This window comes from Podarcis bocagei (assembly GCF_964188305.1).
Source record: "Podarcis bocagei genome assembly, chromosome: 3".
Lineage (NCBI taxonomy): Eukaryota > Metazoa > Chordata > Lepidosauria > Squamata > Lacertidae > Podarcis > Podarcis bocagei.
Genome location: NC_138127.1, coordinates 92,689,523 through 92,708,629, shown reverse-complemented (window position 1 = coordinate 92,708,629; position 19,107 = coordinate 92,689,523). Strand labels below are relative to the sequence as shown.

Below are 19,107 nucleotides of genomic sequence, written 5' to 3'. Positions count from 1 at the left end.
AGCCAGCACTCTCACCCTCGCTACCGTTCTACACTGAAGGAGTATGCATGGCAGTAGTAGTATATTATAGGTTTTGCTTGTTTTGAGCGATCAGACTTTGGAAATATATGTGCAAAGGTGACTTCAAAGAAGGCGCTGAGCTGAGCTCTGTGTGTTTCTCCCACCTGGAGATTCAAATCGCAACATTTAGAAGAAACGGGCAACATAGCGGCGCTAGTTCAAGGATGCTGTGTCGAAAAGAGCTGTTGACAAATTGATTCCAGGTGGTTTATTTTCCCAGTTCATCATCAATATTTCTCTCTCTCTCTTTTGGCAAACAAGCTTTATTTACAAAAAGTAAACATATTAATTAGCACGGGCATGTAAACCATCCAACAATATATAAAGCTCTCTCTGTTTTTTTTATCACTCTCAAAACATAAAAGGGGAATGGAAAATGCCGAGGAAGAAGTTTGTAAACTTAGAAACCAAAGCCTGACTTCATCAATGCATCTTTCGTCCGATGTCAAATGCTAAATGGATACTGGCGTTTTGGTCGCTCGGTTGTGTCAAATTCAAGTTATTGCTTTCACAAAAACATTGCCTGTGGATTCCCCAGCAACAGAGGGGCGAGTCTTAGAAGGGCACGGACTGGCATTCCCAGGGGCTTGAATTTCAACAGCAATTCAGAGAAGGTTGTGCAACCTAGAAGGATAAAGGAGAGAGGGGGAAATGATTACACCTTCAAGTAGAACAAATATACCAAAACAGTGCACTTTAGATGCAGAATGGCAACTCTGCTTCAGCACAGAAGAAGAAGAAGAAGGAGAAGAAGGAGAAGAAGGAGGAGAAGGAGGAGAAGAAGAAGAAGAGGAGGAGGAGGAGTTTGGATTTAATATCCCGCTTTATCACTACCCAAAGGAGTCTCAAAGCAGCTAACATTCTCCTTTCCCTTCCTCCCCCACAACAAACACTCTGTGAGGTGAGTGAGGCTGAGAGACTTCAGAGAAGTGTGACTGGCCCAAGGTCACCCAGCAGCTGCATGTGGAGGAGCGGGGAATCGAACCCAGTTCACCAGATTACGAGACTACCACTCTTAACCACTACACCACACAGCTCATACCTGTTGTTTGTATAAAATATGTCGCTGCATTTTACATTTTGTTATGTTTTTATATTCTGCTGGAAGCCACCCAGAGTGGCTGGGGAAACCTAGCCAGATGGGTGGAGTATAAATATGATTATTATTAATAATAATATTATTTGCACTGCCATAAACTCATTTTGTTATATTATTATCATCGTTATTTATTCAGCTCCTGCCTTCTTGTTCCTTACAACTGGTAAAGTACTGCTAAAGAGAGCAACAATGTGTTGGCCAAATGAACATATCGTAATAGAGCACAAGGCTTGCACGGAAAAGGACCCATATTCAGTTTCCAACATCTCTGGGTGGCTCTGATTTCTGCATTGCAGGGGGTTGGATTAGATGACCCTTGGGTTCCCTTCCAACGCTACAATTATAAGATTAGGCTTAGGTTGAGATGGACCAACTCTGGCATTTTTGTACAGTGTTGGTAATCCATGGCTTTCTCAGTGTTATTTCCCCCACCCACCCAATAATCGTGATTAATAGCTGGGTTTTAATCTTACCTTCCAAGCCTCCAGCTAACAGCTGCGCCGGTGTTGGAACAGAATGATATATGAGGAAGCAGGCCAATATACTTAGCTGAGATTCGTCAGTTGGCTGTCCACTTAAATAGGAGTGCAAGCAGACGTCGCCTCCAGCTGCAACACACAAGAGAGGTGAAGCTCAGATTTAGCAGATGGAAGCGCAGCAAAATGTTGCAGTGTGGAATGTTCTTGGTTCAAGGTTCTGACAAGCAAGTGCGTCTATGGATGCAACCAGCTCAAGGATATCATGCACTCACTACTGGCTGATTTGCCCCTTATATACAATGCCCAGAGAGAGAAAAATATTGTCTATTCTTAAGTGGTTGTCACCCACTTAAGATCCCCCAGGAAATGACAGTCCAACTCTTAGCTGATAAACATCTAAAAATTACACACTCGGTAGAGAAATTTGCTCTGGCAGCTAAGAAGCTATGTTGATGATTTCTAATTTTAAAACTTTTTTGCTGTAATTTTTTTTTATGCTGTAAAATTCTATAGGTTATGTTGTGTGGTTTCAGAGGAAAGCCTTGCTCTTGCCCTGTGTCATTCATTGTAAAGGCCCTTGGCTAGACACACAAAAATCGATGATAACCAGCCAGCCATGACCTTCTAAGATACCCCAATCCATTTGCCCTTCTCCTGGTTTTCCGTTCCGCACCGCTCTCAACAGCTAATCAGCATTCTGTGGCAACTGAGCATGCTCAATCCTCACTGGGCTGCTTGGGGTGGGTTGAGCCCTCCTTTATTTTTGTTCCTAAAGTTGTTGGGTTCTGTTTTTTGTACTACTGTATATAGACTGGGCTCCCCAAGCCTCCTAATATCTCTCCCTCTTGTGTGTCGATGATGCTGTTCTGGCTACATAAAGGTCAGCACTTTGCAAGTGAGTTTGCTATTACTACACCGGATTTCTTCATTTGTGGGGGAAGAGGCGGAGCCAACTGAGATGGAGACAGGGGCACAGGGCCTTCTCAGTAGTGGCACCCGCCCTGTGGAACGCCCTCCCACCAGATGTCAAAGAGAACAACAACTACCAGACTTTTAGAAGACATCTGAGGGCAGCCCTGTTTAGGGAAGCTTTTAATGTTTGATGCATTACTGTATTTTAATATTTTGTTGGAAGCCACCCAGAGTGGCTGGGGAAGCCCAGCCAGATGGGTGGGATATAAATAATAAATTACTACTACTACTACTACTACTACTACTACTACTACTACTACTACTACTATGTGTATTATTTGAATGCTTGAAACAGGGCTATGGTGAATAGAGGGAAGCCAGGGCTGTTTGATTCCTCTCAGGACAATGCTTAATAAAAATAATCTCATTCTCCAGGAAGGGGGGTGGACTTCCCTAGGAAGATGCACAGAGAGATAGACCAGATCTTACCCCCCTTAAAGGCACATAGATGGGGAGTATCCACCATTTCCCCCCTTCTTTCCCAAAGGCCTCTGCATATTGAAATCTACAATATGCAGCCTGAATTTGAGACAGTAGCATGAACTGGAGCACACGGTACTAAACGAACCCTCTCTTCTAAAGAAACATCAGTTAATGCTACCATGATACCCTTTAAAAAGGTAAAGGACTCCTGACAGTTAAGTCCAGTCGCAGACGACTCTGGGGTTGCGGCGCTCATCTCACTTTTTGCCGAGGGAGCCGGCGTTTGTCCGCAGACAGTTTTTCCGGGTCATGTGGCCAGCATGACTTAAGCCGCTTCTGGCAAAACCAGAGCAGTGCACGGAAATGCCTTTTACCTTCCCACCACAGTGGAACCCATTTATCTGCTTGCACTTTTTGGGGTGCTTTCGAACTGCTAGGTTGGCAGGAGCTGGGACAGAGCAACGGGAGCTCACCCCATTACGGGGATTCAAACCGCCGACCTTCCGATCGGCAAGCCCAGGAGGCTCAGTGGTTTAGACCACGGTGCCACCTGCGTCCCTGTGAAACCCTTTGGTTCCCTGCAAAAAAAATATGCTTTTGTTTTTGTTTTAAATTTCCTAATGTTGAAGCTCTGTGTTTTTTTTTTAAAAAACTATTAGCAGCAGTATTAAAAGAAAGCAGTGTTAAGAAAATTGGTTTGCATTTTTGTTTTGTTTTTGAGATTGTCTATTGGTTTTACAGTGGTACCTCGGGTTACATACGCTTCAGGTTACAGTCTCCGCTAACCCAGAAATAGTACCTCGGGTTAAGAACTTTGCTTCAGGATGAGAACAGAAATCGTGCGGCGGCAACGGGAGGCCCCATTAGCTAAAGTGGTGCTTCAGTTTAAGAACAGTTTCAGGTTAAGAACGGACCTCTAAGTATGTAACCAGAGGTACCACTGTATTGTGCAAGCTGCCTTGGGAGTAATTTAAATTGAAGGGTGGCACAGAAATGAGTAAAACAAAATTCTCAGACGTTGAATGTTGTCTCCAACGAAGTCATTGCACGAGCAGAATGATTTCCACCCGTGACACAGAACTTCTCCATCCTGTTCTGCCTCCACATGCACCCCCAGTCTGCTCCGGGAGTTCCCCCAGCCCTCCACACACAAGGGGAAGAGAGGGAGGGGAAGTTCCACTGAACATGTGGAAGTTGTTGGCTCGCACAATGACTTAACTGGATTCAGCCCATACAGACCAGATGTTTTTATTTTTGGAACAGCTTCAAATCACGGTAAGAACCGAATCGTTTTAAGACTTTCTGGCTTGCGCACGCACACAAAAAACCCTTACTAGAGATTACAAATGAACATAGGGTCATTTGGGGACAGAAATTCATGGTCTTAGGAATTCATGGTCTTGGCTTAGCTATGTTGCCATTCAGAGGAGAGTCCTATCTGCCAGCTGCACAGAACTTGCTTCATTTAGCGGTAAATCCCCTGCTATTTTTACCTTGCAGCCACTGATCCAAGGTATTATCGATGGAACACTTAATCACAGGTAAAAACTCAGAGTTCATAAAAAGGCCCCGGTGTGGATTCTTCCTCATTCTCTCCTGGTGGCTTCTGGAATTGAAAAATTCTAGAACCAACTTTATCTGCCACAAGTCAAATGTCTCTGACATTTCTCTTTTTTCCAGTCTCCTCACAGCCTAGCGGAAAAGGAAAAAAGAGCTTGAATTAACTCAATACTGTTGCAGCTACAGATAACTAGTTTATAAAATGAGTCGTTTAGTGACTTACATAATCAGAAAGATTAGGGGGAGCTTGCAAGATCAGTGTCACAAGGTGGCAGGATTCTGCTACGACTACTCATTCATGCAGACACGTTTCCACAGGTTAAAAATCAAGATATATTGTGATTACAAATGCAATAGGCTTTTCGTCTTTGCTTTCTTAACGGGCAAAAACCAGCAGGAAAATAAGCCACACTTTGCTGAAATAAAAAGGATTGCGCAGCGTGCTTTTACCTGGTCAATTGCGATGTAAGCCGGCAACATTTCAGGATTTTCCTGAGTAACACACTCGTACAGGATAGAAGAGAAAAGGTCGAACACTTCCTGTTTCTAAAAAAATGAAGAAGAGGTAATTCAGGGGGGAAAATACATCATACATGTTGCAGTGGGTGGGGAGCCAGATGTTCCTGGAATATAACTCCTATTGCCACTCACCATTGGTCTTGCTGGCTAAGGCTGACTGAATCCAATAATAATAATAATAATAATAATAATAATAATAATAATAAAGGTAAAGGGACCCCTGACCATTAGGTCCAGTCGTGACTGACTCTGGGGTTGCGGCGCTCATCTCGCTTTATTGGCTGAGGGAACTGGCGTACAGCTTCCAGGTCATGTGGCCAGCATGACTAAGCCGCTTCTGGCGAACCAGAGCAGCGCACAGAAACGCCGTTTACCTTCCCGCCGGAGCGGTACCTATTTATCTACTTGCACTTTGACGTGCTTTTGAACTGCTAGGTTGGCAGGAGCAGGGACCGAGCAACGGGAGCTCACCCCGTCGCGGGGATTCGAACCGCCGACCTTCTGATCGTAAAGTCCTAGGCTCTGTGGTTTAACCCACAGCGCCAACCTCATCCCTCTAATAATAGTAATAATTTATTATCTATACCCAGCCCATCTGGCTGGGTTTCCCCAGCCACTCTGGGCAGCTTCCAACAAAGATTAAAAATACATTAAAACACCGGTCATTAAAAACTTCCCTAAACAAGGCTGCCTTCAGATGTCTTCTGAACATCAGATACTTGTTTATCTCTTTGACATCTAATGGGAGGGTGTTCCACAGGGCAGGCGCCACTACCGAGAAGGCCCTCTGCCTGGTTCCCTGGCATCTGGTTCCCCGGCAAGTTGCCCACACTGGCATACTGCTGGTACTTTAATTAAACTTTGGAGAGGCTGATTTTGTCAACTAGAATTTGAATCGTCCCATCCATACGTTGTTTTATTTTTAAATTCCTCCTGTGCAAAACCAGGATACTCTAGTCTTCCCAAAGCCTTACAATAGCTCCCAGCAATTGGGCATTTATAGGCAAGCTGTCTCTGAGAGTGGAGTTTCACGTTGGCTCTGCCGAAGCCTGCCTTTGAATATTTTTTTTAAGCTAGGTTTTGCACCTGACAACTTACTTGCCCTGTGTTTGCAGCCGGTTTGCAGAAATAGTCAGCGAATGAAAGCAGCGCAGGATCAGATGTAAAAGCAGAAATAGCTTCTGGCTGAAAAGGAAAGTGAGATTTAAAATTAAGGATTGTTTCCATCTTTGCGGTTCATGGGGAAAGTGCATTTCATACAACCCTTCCTCACTGCAGGCTGCCACCTCCCAGACAAATGGTCCAGCCTTCTTGGGAAAAAATGTAATGGAGATAACACTACCCCTTAGCAAAAAGCTCTGACCTGAAAAACAGATTCATGCAGCTGAAAATCTTGCTACCTTACCAGCACAGCTGAGCCAACAAAGTGGTATCATCTCAGCCCTTTGGGGGAGAATGAGACAGGCGGCTGAAACTTTCCCCAACACAGGTCAGTTTCTCATGCTATTTTGCACTGACGTGAGGTGCCACAGGGGCCAACGCGGAGACATTTGGAGTCTTCCCGGTGAAATTTGCACTAGAATGACAGCTGCCTCTCACAGCTTGCGTTAATTTTCCAAAGATGGCCTTTTCCTTATAACCACTGGCCTCACAACCTGACGGAAATTTCAGGTTTTTTCACTTTTTGCTTGTTATATACTGCAGGGGTCAGCAAAATTTTTCAGCAGGGGGCCGGTCCCTCAGACCTTGTGGGGGGCCAGACTATATTTTTTTGGAGGGGGGAAATGACATGAACGAATTCCCAAGCCCCACAAATAACCCAGAGATTTTAAATAAAAGGACACATTATACTCATGTAAAAACACACTGATTCCCAGAACGTCCGTGGGCCGGATTGAGAAGGCGATTGGGCCGGATCCAGCCCCCAGGCCTTAGTTTGCCTACCCATGTTATATAGTTTATATTTGTTGCAGCTTCTTTCACTCAACAGTGGCCATAAGGACTACCTTGAACGCCCGGGCATCTGCATTCCGGTGAGTGACAGTCTGCGCCAAAAGGCTTCGCCAACCCATTGGGTCCTCTTTGTATGACAGCTGCCCAGCCCTCAGTTTTACATACAGGACTCCATCTTTTGAAAGAATTGATCTGCAAGAAGAAAGGAAGTTTTGGGGGTTTTTTGTTTCAGATTAAGAAGTTATCCATGCTAATTCACATATCTTGAGTACAGATTATCATTGTACCATGCAACAACTGAAAGCACTACAAATTCCACACTCAGTTCCCTACAAATGCCGAGGTGAAGCACTGTTGTTTTATTCTGCATATGTATATCCACTGATATACATTTATATCCAACGTAGAACTCATTACGTTCCCAGGTGGGCTCCCATCCAGGCACTGGCCAGACACACACCTGCTTAGCTTCAGCAAGGTGGCTGCATCATGAACCCATAAGCTATGCATTAAGAGTTGTCGGATAAGGATATCTGTATGTCTACTGTCATGAAGAATATGAAAGAGAAAGCCAGAAAAAAATGGCGGGGAGCAAATGTCACAAAATGGGAAGGAGCTATGAAGGTTAATCAGTGACCCAAAACAATATTTCAAAAAAGGGAAACCTAGATTTCCTTGAAGGCCTCGGACAGATTTCTTGCTTTTCTTTGAAGTAGGAACACCATTTTGAGGGACTGGTTGGCTATCTGCCCTAGATGTTTTCAATTCTATTAATTCTATTCTATTCAATTCAATTGATTTTATTGCCTGTTTTTACCCTGCTGATATATTCGCAAACCAGATGGAAGTGTGTGTAGTCCTGTTGCTGTTCTGTCAATTTTCACATTGTAACACCTTTGTTCCAGCAGTCTGCACCGGATCCATTTTATAACAGGCACAGAGTTGGATCTCATGTGAGCTTCATGTGCAAAAGGGAGGAAACGTCTTTTCTGCTTTGCAGAAGATGGGAAAAATCCACAGGTGTTCCACACATAGGAGAAAACTGCTGGGTCAAGGTTGACATATATATATAAAGTTAAAAACTGCATATCTGCTTAACACCAGCCACTGGACAACTCCTACAAGCAAACAGATTTTCCAACAATTGCAACAGCAGCTTAAATTTGGACTTTGGTGTGTCTGCAGTGCAGCCATAATTGTGGGCTGCTATACTGTTATTGCAAAAGCTTCACCAGGACTACTTACTTTAAATGGTGTGTGCCTCTGCTTAAATCAATCAGCAGCTCCCAGTATCGGGGGCCTTTCACTCTGATCTGGAAACATAAGTAAAAATAAAAATCAGTTACACAGGGAGTTATACATATTGGATGGGATCAAAACACCACGGGCAGTGTCACTCACACCCAGGGACTTTTAATGTCCTCCCTTTCAAGACCCAAAACATGCATGGTTTATTACAGCGGTTCTCAACCTGTGGGTCCCCAGATGTTGGACTACAACTCCCATCATCCCCGAGCTAGCCTTGCTAGCTAAGGGTGATGGGAGTTGTAGTCCAACAACATTTGGGGACCCACAGGTTGAGAAAGGCTGGTCTATTAGACCTCTAGGAGCTGTACTCCGTAAGTCACAAAAGATGCACCTGAGATGACATCCCACCAATGATCTTTCCATTCCTTAACTGGAAATCCAGAGCGGGACTGCAGGTGCAAAATAGTGGGGGTTTTGCAAACCAAGTTTAAAAGCAGAGTTGTTAAACCGAGCAACCTAACCCCAAGCCCTGTCTCCACTAATTCTCATGGTATCGCACCCTACTTTCTATAATAAATATCAAACCTATGATGTCGTAAGGTGGCATGCCAAGGGACTATACTATTTCCACCCATTGCATCTTGGAATTACACTATGGCTGCTTCTACCCCTATCTATCTATCTATCTATCTATCTATCTATCTATCTATCTATCTATCTATCTACCCCCAGCTGTGCTTGTTGGGGCTGATGGGAGTTGTAGACCAAAACAGCAGGAGAGGACCCAGCCGAAGAAGGCTGCCATAAAGCAAGCTCCGTCATATACCTTCTTCAGTAAGTGGAGTTCGGGAAGGAGAGTGGGTGCCATCAGTTCCTCGGTTGTTTCCTCATACCACTGAGTTCCCTTGGGGGGGGGGCAGAAATACAAAATAAACCACACACTTTAGTCAATCACTGAAGAAAGCACATGACAACCATGCTGGCTCAGAGAGACTGTGTGCATTCTGCCCCCCACCCTTTTGGGTAAGTCCCCTTCACCCCACAGAATCAAGTCTACCTTGTAGGTAACCTCCAGCAGTGAGTAGCAAGGCGTATCTGTATCCACGTCCACAGGGACAAGGAGTCTGGGCTCTGCTGCCAGAACATACAGATGCCGCAAGGCCTGGAGGTGATACCTGTGCATATAAAGAGTGCAGTTACTGCAGGAAGGTTATCTTAAGGCTCCGTCCAGAATCTAACTGCATTCAACAGGCACCGGGAAACTGAAATAAAGCCTCCCAAGGTGCAGAACGCATTATCTGTTGCTGGATCCAACCGGGCTTTCCTAGGATCTTTGTTTTAACCAACTCTGCTGGTTAAGCCTTACCTGTTATCTGTACTGTGAACTGGGAAGTGAGGGTACACGGCACAAAGCAGGGCAGCAATGGAAGAATTTGAAGTGCTAAGGGAGTACCTGCAAAGAAAGAATAGATAGATAGATAGATAGATAGATAGATAGATAGATAGATAGATGCAATAAAAGAGAATGGAATTGGTGCTTATCCCTGCAAAGCAGAAATTAAGCGCAGGTTATCAAAGATATTCATTTCTAACAATACAGGTGAAACTCAAAAAATTAGAATATTGTGGAAAAGTTCATTTATTTCAGTAATTCATCTTAAAATGTGAAACTAATATATGAGATAGACTCATGACGTGCAAAGTGATATATGTCAAGCCTTTATTTGTTATAATTATGATGATTATGGCGTACAGCTGATGAAAATGTCTGCTCTGTAGGGCTGTGCAAGGCAGCCCTAATTTAGTTCAGGGCCCAATGCAATGATCCAAATCGGGCCCCAGACCAATTCAGCCCCCAAATCTAAACAGAGGCGTTGCAGACTCCTAATGCTTCATTAAGCTTCTTAACCAAAATTAAGCATGCAGTCAGTGGTCGGGGGGAGAGAAGGAGACCTGCCAGTAGTGAGTCTTACCTGCATCATCTCCTTCCCCCACCCCTCCTCTTTGCTGGCTTACAAACCCCACCACCACTTTTGATAGACGCAAAACGCTCCAGGTGGACCTGACCTGGGGTTGCCTCAGCACGAACAGGGCAAATTCTAGATCCGCCAAATGAGTCCAGGGTCCAGGATTTGTCCAGACCAGATGCACAGCGCTACTGATCAGCCCCTCAAATTTTTACCAGACACCTTCCTGTGCTTTTAACTCCTCCCTGTACTTCTGACTCCTTTAAGACTAGAAATTGCTGGTTTTGGGGGTTTTTTAATAAAAAAGGCCAAAGGCTACCTCAATATTGCAATTAAGTGGTATACAAATTTTCATAATAAATATTAACAATATCTACTTTGGAAGAAAAAAAGGATTGTGGATGTAACGAATACGCAGGGAGATATTGGGATGTTCATATGCATATTGGCTTTGAGGGGGAAAGGCTTCCCTTTGAAATGACGTTCTTACCTTCCCCCTCCCAAAAAGAGGAGCCCGAGAGCCATATGATGTGCCATGTGGAACCCGTAGTTCATCTCCCCACCCGTCTTCTTGTGCATGAAGCGGCAGAGCTGGAGGACCTTCAGGTTTCCCGATCCCGCCATCACCATCGCAAGGGACATCAGCACCACACTCAGGCAAGTCTCCAGGTTGTAGTGGCCTGCCTGGAATATGGACACAGAGGAGGCAAGTGGTCAGTTCCACGTGTATCTCCTAAGCAGGGAAGCAACACAATCCCAGGCTCAGGAAGAAGGAAGGTCTTATTCAGAAATTATTATTATTATTATTATTATTATTATTATTATTATTATTATTCCACCCTTCATCTGAAGACCACAGGGCAACTCCACAGCATAAAAATACAGAATGAGAATGCAAAATACAGTGGTACCTCGGGTTACATACGCTTCAGGTTACATATGCTTCAGGTTACAGACTCTGCTAACCCAGAAATATTACCTCGGGTTAAGAACTTTGCTTCAGGATGAGAACAGAAATCATGCTCTGGCGGCACAGCGGCACTGGGAGGCCCCATTAGCTAAAGTGGTGCTCCAGGTTAAGAACAGTTTCAGGTTTAGAACGGACCTCCAGTACTTAACCCGAGGTACCACTGTACACAATAAAAGCAAAAGCAAACCAGTAACTTCCCTCCCACAATCCTACTCCCTGGCTACTCCCTGAGTTCAATGGGACTTTCTCCTCGCTAAGTGTGTGTGTGTGGGTTTTAAAATAAGGGCAACCATGAAGGTGTCTGTTGTAACCATTCCTCATAGGGGAGAGGCTGCTCCTTCATCCAAACTGGGAACAGGCAAAGGGTAAGTCAGAACTCTTGGGTGGTTTGCAGCAGGCCAGCAAGAGGTTCCCAAATTGCCAAAAAGCAGCAAAACATGTATGTAAATCTGGTTGCTGAACTGAATAAACTTTCGCGGGGGACCAGGAGTTGATTTTTGCGTGAAAGGACGGTGAGCTCACTTGGCAGCCCCAGTCCCTTCCCCACTTGGTAAACTTCAGTCCAAAATGCAGTTCCCATTTAGATAATAATAATAACAATAAAATAATTAATAATAATAATAATAATAATAATAATAATAATAATAATAATAATAATTTTTTTATTTATATCCCACCCTCCCCAGTCGAAGCCGGGCTCAGAGCGGCTAACAACAGTAAAATAATACAGCATTCTAAAACCAATTCATTATAAAATCAGTTCAAATCAAATTAATGGGCTAGAGTTCTGTGAGGATTACCAAAGGAAGGATCTCAAATAACCCCTGCTTTAGAATAGCTGGACTGGTTTCCAGTTCATTTGCAGGCCCCATTCAAGGTCCTCAGGTGTGCTTAAAGCGTAAATGATGCAGGCCCCAAATATCTGAAAGACCACATCCTTCCCTACAGACCCTCTTGGGCACTGACATTGGAAGAGGGGCCCCTTTGTCCTCAGACGCTTGGGGGGGGGGTGGAAGCCTGCAAAAAAGGACTTCTCTATAGAAGTCCCTAAGTTACAGAACTCCCTCCCCACAGAGATGCACTTGGCACCTTCATTATACAGCTTCTAGAAAATGATACAAGACGCACCTCTTTACCCTAGCTTTTGGCACTTGAGGTGTTTATTTTTTAAGACTCCCCTTATTTTTATGACTGGAAGTTGTTTAAAACTGTTTTTAATATTGTGTTTTAATGTTGTAACTTGCTCTGGGACCTTAGGGTCAAGAGTAGGCAATAAATAAATAAATAAAGCAAGCTGTGGAGCAAACTCGGAACAAGTGCCCATTCCTCTTCTCAAACTCTTTGTTTAGCTAGCAGAAGGGTAGGTTACTGCAGTACTTGAGGACATGTGGGGTCAGGGTAATGGTCCAATGATCCCCCTCCCCCTCCCAAAAAAATTCAACCAAAACAGCATTATGAAATTTTGGATTTTACTATTAACAATAGTGAATCTGGAGAAACTTACTATGGAAGCCGTAGCCGAGGACAAACACTTCATGAAATCTTTTGCAAATGTGTACTAGATGGAGGAATTCAAAATTGGCACATGTCAGGAAAGTGCAAGAAACAACCGTGGGGCAGGGAGTGAACCTGAACTCTCAAGACATGCAAACCACTCACTCGTCCACCCTGCTAACATCTCGCCCATAAATATGCATCCTTCATTATTCTTTCGTAAGATCAGAATCAGAAGAGAGACCTGAAAGCCACCTGGCCCTGAAGCAAACACTTCTAAACCTATAATCCAGAGGCAAGAAGCAGGGGTTTCTCAGTTTTTGCCCCAGTTTCATCAAACCACACACACACACACACACACACACACACACACACACCCCAGCCTCCCTTGCAACCTCCCAGAAAACATGCTAAAACTTCAAACAGGCACCCTATAATGTTCTGAACATTACAGGTTAAGAACTTTGCTTCAGGATGAGAACAGAGAACAGAAATTGTGCTCTGGCGGCGTGGCAGCAGCAGGAGGCCCCATTAGCTAAAGTGGTGCTTCAGGTTAAGAACAGTTTCAGGTTAAGTACGGACCTCCGAAACGAATTAAGTACTTAACCCGAGGTACCACTGTATATTATTGCAGTAACAAGACTGCAGGTTATTTTAAGTTTGTTGCTGCTGCTGGCCCTTTGTGGATCTGTCCACTGCCGTCAGAAAGCAGGCATGAGCTAGTTGTCCCGGGCATGAGATGCTGAAATGTCATTCATCATTATGGTAAAACCATGCACATGGCTCAAGCAACGTAGTACAGTGGTGCCTCGCAAGACGAAAAGAATCCGTTCTGCGAGTCTCTTCGTCTTGCGGTTTTTTCGTCTTGCAAAGCAAGCCCATTAGCGGATTAGCGGATTAGCGCTATTAGCGGCTTAGTGGATCAGCTGATAAGCGGTTTAGCGGGCTTAGCGGATCAGCTGATAAGCGGCTTAGCTGTTAAGCGGCTTAGCGGATCAGCTGATAAGTGGCTTAGCGGATCAGCTGTTAAGCGGCTTAGCGGCTTGGGGCTTAGGATCAGCGGCTTAGCGGCTTAGGATCAGCTGATAAGCGGCTTAGTGGCTTGGGAAAAAGGGGGGGAAGGGGGAAAAAACCGCAGGAACTCGCAAGACATTTTCGTCTTGCGAAGCAAGCCCATAGGAAATTCGTTTTGCGAAGCACCTCCAAAACAGAAAACCCTTTTGTCTAGCGGGTTTTCCGTCTTGCGAGGCATTCGTCTTGCAGGGCACCGCAGTATGGAAGAGTTGGAAGAAACATAATTCCCCAACCCTTTTCTTCTTTTAGGATAGGGGTGGGGAACCTGCGTCCCCTTCCCTAGAAGCTGTTGGACTCCAATTGCCCCTAGCTCCATTCAGCAGGGTGCGTATTGATCAGGGATGCTGGAAGTCACTGTGCAAAAACATCTGGAGAGTCGCAGGTTTCCTACTCCTGGTTTAGCATGTATCTATATCAAGCTTTCACAGGGACCCTGCAGTCACAACTTGGCCTTGAAATTCACAGGCACAGAACAGAGGGAAAGTGGGGGTTTAGGGAGGCATAAATTATGTACCCTGGACTTGTATATTTCCCTGAGATTATGTTACACTATAGAATCATAGAGCAGGGAAGGGACCACAATGGTCATCTAGTCCAACCCCCTGCAATGCATGAATCTTTTGCCCAACATGGGACTCATGACCCACGACTCATCCCTGCAAGTCTATGATAATAAATCCTGACCAGCTACTGATGCACTTACCAAGCAGTTAAAGGCAGCTAGGTTTTCTGAACCGGCAAATCGAAAACCCAAAGACAAACAGGCCCCAGCAATGATGTAGACATGAGCCTGCCTAAAAAGAAATGTTTGGCATGAAGTGTGTCTTCATATACAGTTAAAAGGTTATATCAAATTACACTGGCTTCCACTTCCTCTCTGGTTAAAAAAAATATCATGCAATTGAGCTACTTCTGCAACAGGAAAGCTGAATTCTCCTAAAAAACACTGGAGGGGTGAACTGACCTGTCATAGGAATGCTCGCAAATAGCCTTTGCTCATTCAGGACATTGTTGCTATGCACGCTTTTCCGTGAATTTATCCCGTGACTCAGCTGTAATGTTCAGGGCTCCAAAACCACACGGGAGTGGTCAAGCACATGGAACTTCAAAACAATATATCAGGGCTTCCATTGCAAGCAACTGGCCATGCCCGTGTGGTTGTGGACCTTTACCTTTCCCGCCCCGATCTGGCCACAGTGATCCATGCGACGGTCATCTCCAGGCTTGACTACTGTAATTCGCTCTACGCGGGGCTGCCCTTGAAGCTGTCCCAGAAACTCCAGCGGGTGCAGAATGCTGCAGCGAGGCTCCTCACGGGGTCCCTGCCATGGGAGCATATTCACCCAGTGCTTTTCCAGCTGCACTGGCTCCCGGTGGAGTACAGGGTCAGATTTAAGGTGCTGGTTTTGACCTTTAAAGCCCTTCACGGCCTAGGACCCTCGTACCTACGGGGCTGCCTCTCCCGGTATGCCCCACGGAGAGCCTCAAGGTCCATAAATAGCAACACCCTAGTGGTCCCGGGCCCTAAGGAAGTTAGATTAGCTTCAACCAGAGTCAGGGCCTTTTCAACTCTGGCTCTGGCCTGGTGGAACGCCCTGCCTCATGAGACCAGGGCCCTGCGGGATCTGATTTCTTTCCACAGGGCCTGTAAGACAGAGTTGTTCTGCCTGGCCTTTGGCTTAGAATCAATTTGATTCCCTCTCCTTCTTTCTTTTTACCTTTCTCCTCCTGTGATGAGGCTGCATTTTAATGTTTTAATGTTGTATTTTAATATTGTTTTTAAGCTGTATTTCAAACAACTTGTTTTTATTATTGGTTGTTAGCCGCCCTGAGCCCGACCTTGGCTGGGGAGGGCAGGGTATAAATAATTTTATTATTATTATTATTATTATTATTATTATTATTATTATTATTATTATACATTACAGAGGTGCTGTGGGATGATCCTGCAGGAAAGAGGCTTGGGTTGGGACAGTAATCTTGATACAACCTGGTTTACAGTGGTGCCTCGCAAGACGAAATTAATTCGTTCCGTGAGTTTTGTCGTCTTGCGATTTTTTTCGTCTTGCGAAGCACGGTGTCGGGAAAGTTTTGGAAAAGCTTCAAAAATCACCAAAGTCTTTAAAAACCTCAAAAAAGGCTACCACACCGCGTTCTATGAGTTGCTCCTCAAAGTCAAGTCGCAACTGTATTAACAGTGTTAAGAAAAAGGAAACAAACTTGCAAGACGTTTCCGTTTCCATAGGGAAAATCGTCTTGCGAAGCAGCTCAAAAAACAAAAAACCCTTTCGTCCTGCGAGTTTTTTGTCTTGCGTGGCATTCGTCTTGCGAGGTACCACTGTATATATTTTCAAGAGGTTGTTCTCATATCGCTAATACAGTGCAAAAATGGAACCAAACCCTGGGGCTTTGGGACTAGATGGATGGAAGGAAAACTGGCAAAGCCACTTATTCAGCGCATTTCTATTAACTTCCAAAAGCTCAACAAGCAGAAGGAGGTGCCTGCACACGGTCATCTCTAAGGGTGTGTGATTGCAATACATTTGCAGTACAGTCATACCTCGGGTTACAGACGCTTCAGGTTGAGTTTTTTCGGGTTACGGACCACTGAAACCCGGAAGTACCGGAACGGGTTATTTCTGGGTTTGGGCAGTCGCACATGCGCACAAGTGCTAAATCGCGCTTTGCGCATGTGCAGAAGTGCCGAATTGCAACCCTATGCATGCGCAGATGCGCCACTGCCATTGCGAATGTGCATCCCGCACGGATCACGTTTGCAACCCAAGCATCCACTGTACAGGCATTTATGCGTGTTCAATTCCCACACACATGGGAATGCAGCAGGGCTGTTGCGCTTTCCCACACGCCAGCACTTAGCCAGGAGTCTCAGCAAAGCCCTGCTACACCTCCGGCTCATGAGGAGACCTTCCCCAGAGGGGAGCAGGACTTGGCTGAGCAGCTCGGCAGACACGCAGGGAAGAAGTTTCCCCGCATGCCAGTTGGACAAGACCCGCTGCCTCTCCGGCTCACGTCGATCAAGGGGTCTGACTCCACATATTTTCTATTTATTTATTGAATTTATATACCGCCCTATACCCGGAGGTCTCAGGGCAGTTCACAAAAAAGATTGCAATATATAAAATAAAAACAAAAACAATATCCCAATAATAGCCCCCACAGCACAAGGAGCTGCCATGCTACAGAACCTCCCGTACCCACTGGCATAATACAGTGGTGCCTCGCAAGACGAAAAGAATCCGTTCTGTGATTCTCTTCGTCTAGCGGTTTTTTCGTCTTGCGAAGCAAGCCCATTGAAGGATTAGCGGATTAGCACTATTAGCGCTATTAGCGGCTTATCTGCTGATCGGATCAGCTGATAAGCGGCTTAGCGGCTTAGAAAAAGGGGGGGAGGGGGAAAAAACCAGCAGGAACTCGCAAGACATTGTTGTCTTGCGAAGCAAGCCCATAGGAAATTCGTTTTGCGAAGCACCTCCAAAACGGAAAACTTTTTCGTCTAGCGAGTTTTCCGTCTTGCGAGGCATTCGTCTTGCGGGGCACCACTGTATGTCTAGGGCCCCTGAGTTTGTCCTCTGCTATACCTGCCCAAGGACTACAGGAAGTAGGAATCGGTCCCATTTGATTACTTACGCCAGAGTCTCCAAATTCAGGTCCTCGGAAGAAGGCATTTCAGTCGCATGAAGGGATACGCTGTTCTCCCTCACAATCTGTTAAAAACAAGCCAGCGGATGCATAGAGTCATTGTCGTTTGTGCAAAGGTTTCTGTAGCTTCGTGGATATACTTTACTTTTTAAAGTCAGAGCCCAGCTGCAAGATTTTAATTTTGGATGCCCGAAAACAAGAGGACTCCGGTAACCTATTCTTCCATTACAGATACAATCTGTAAGCATCACATGTCTTCTCTTATAGAGACTAATGCAAGCTACAGCTCACTTCTACACATGGTTAGCTGGAATTGACTTCCATGAATGGAGCTTGTTCTCAAGTGAGCATGCTTAGAATGTGTGGTTTGTCTTGTTTATCTGAAATAACATGTCGACTGCAGGCATGTCTCTAGCCACAAAGTGTAGAACCCTTTACTGCTGTAAGGGGGGAATGGAGGAAACCAGAAAACTCGGGCAGTTTTGCAGGTCTGCCTACCGGAAGCATCACATGCCTTTTATTTAGTTTATTACTCTTTAGCAAGGAGCAGAAAAGGTGAAATTATCATCTGAATCCTGGTTTAAGAACATAAAGGTAAAGGTACCCCTGCCCGTACGGGCCAGTCGTGTCCGACTCTGGGGTTGCGTGCCCATCTCACTTAAGAGGCCAGGGGCCAGTGCTGTCCGAAGACACTTCCGGGTCACGTGGCCAGCGTGACAAGTTGCATCTGGCGCGCCAGCGCAGTACACGGAAACGCCGTTTACCTTCCCGCTAGTAAGCGGTCCCTATTTATCTACTTGCACTTTGACGTGCTTTCGAACTGCTAGGTTGGCAGGCGCTGGGACTGAGCAAAGGGAGCGCACCCCGCCGCGGGGATTCGAACCGCCAACCTGACGATCGGCAAGTCCTAGGCGCTGAGGTTTTACCCACAGCGCCACCCGCGTCCCTTAAGAACATAGGAAGAGCCTATTGGACCAGGCCATCTAGTCTGGAATCCTATTTTCCCAGTGGCCGATGCCTATGAAACCCGACCCTCCTGTGGTTTCCAGCATTGAGTATTCAGAAGCATTTCTGCCTCTGACTGTGGAGGCAGGGCATAGCCATTTGCAGCTAGTAGCCACTCATAGTCTTATCCTCTGTGGATCTGTTGAATCCTCTTTTAAAGCCAAGCTCAGCTACTTGTTCACTGGGCAGAGCGAAGTGGTTGCAAAGGAACTGCAGATACCTGCAAGCAACTTGTGCATATCCTGGTTTATTAAGACAGAGGCATTATGGTGAAAACTCGGCCACTGTGTGCACTAGAAAACTCATGGTCCTCTGAAACAGGTGGCATGAAGCAGATGAACAAGGCACCCTCGTCCAGACCTGTTGATGTGTACAGGGTTCCCCGAGGGTAGAGATTCCCTGAACCGCTGGCTTCGTGTAACAGTTTGGTTGGAGGAGTGCTACTTACTTGTGGCACGTTGCTGTCAATCCACTTAGAACTGGGCAGAATGTCATCCCACAAAATCAAGCACCGAGCAAGCGTCTGCAGACAAAGAAGAGGATCAGAAGAGGCTAAAGGAAAGCGAGTTGTGATGAGCTCAGAAACGCCAATCGTGTAAGAATTCCTAAGGAATCAATTTGAGT

General features: G+C 45.4%; 1 protein-coding gene across 6 annotated transcripts in view; it reads right to left on the bottom strand.

Moving 5' to 3' along the window:
* Positions 1 to 253: 253 nt before the first annotated feature.
* ANAPC1 (anaphase promoting complex subunit 1) overlaps positions 254 to 19,107 on the bottom strand; it is a 63,751-nt gene continuing 44,897 nt past the window's right edge. For all 6 annotated transcript variants that reach the window (XM_081188350.1, XM_081188347.1, XM_081188348.1 and 3 more), the window contains exons 34-48: positions 18,932 to 19,006; positions 17,467 to 17,543; positions 14,522 to 14,612; positions 12,755 to 12,808; positions 10,771 to 10,964; positions 9,680 to 9,766; positions 9,371 to 9,488; positions 9,140 to 9,217; positions 8,311 to 8,378; positions 7,119 to 7,257; positions 6,211 to 6,297; positions 5,044 to 5,139; positions 4,527 to 4,725; positions 1,633 to 1,767; positions 254 to 684 (exon numbers count right to left, since the gene is read on the bottom strand). In XM_081188350.1, coding sequence (XP_081044476.1) covers positions 569 to 684; positions 1,633 to 1,767; positions 4,527 to 4,725; positions 5,044 to 5,139; positions 6,211 to 6,297; positions 7,119 to 7,257; positions 8,311 to 8,378; positions 9,140 to 9,217; positions 9,371 to 9,488; positions 9,680 to 9,766; positions 10,771 to 10,964; positions 12,755 to 12,808; positions 14,522 to 14,612; positions 17,467 to 17,543; positions 18,932 to 19,006 — 1,614 coding nt within the window. In that variant the 3' untranslated portion in view covers positions 254 to 568. The remainder of the gene's footprint in view (positions 685 to 1,632; positions 1,768 to 4,526; positions 4,726 to 5,043; positions 5,140 to 6,210; positions 6,298 to 7,118; positions 7,258 to 8,310; positions 8,379 to 9,139; positions 9,218 to 9,370; positions 9,489 to 9,679; positions 9,767 to 10,770; positions 10,965 to 12,754; positions 12,809 to 14,521; positions 14,613 to 17,466; positions 17,544 to 18,931; positions 19,007 to 19,107) is intronic.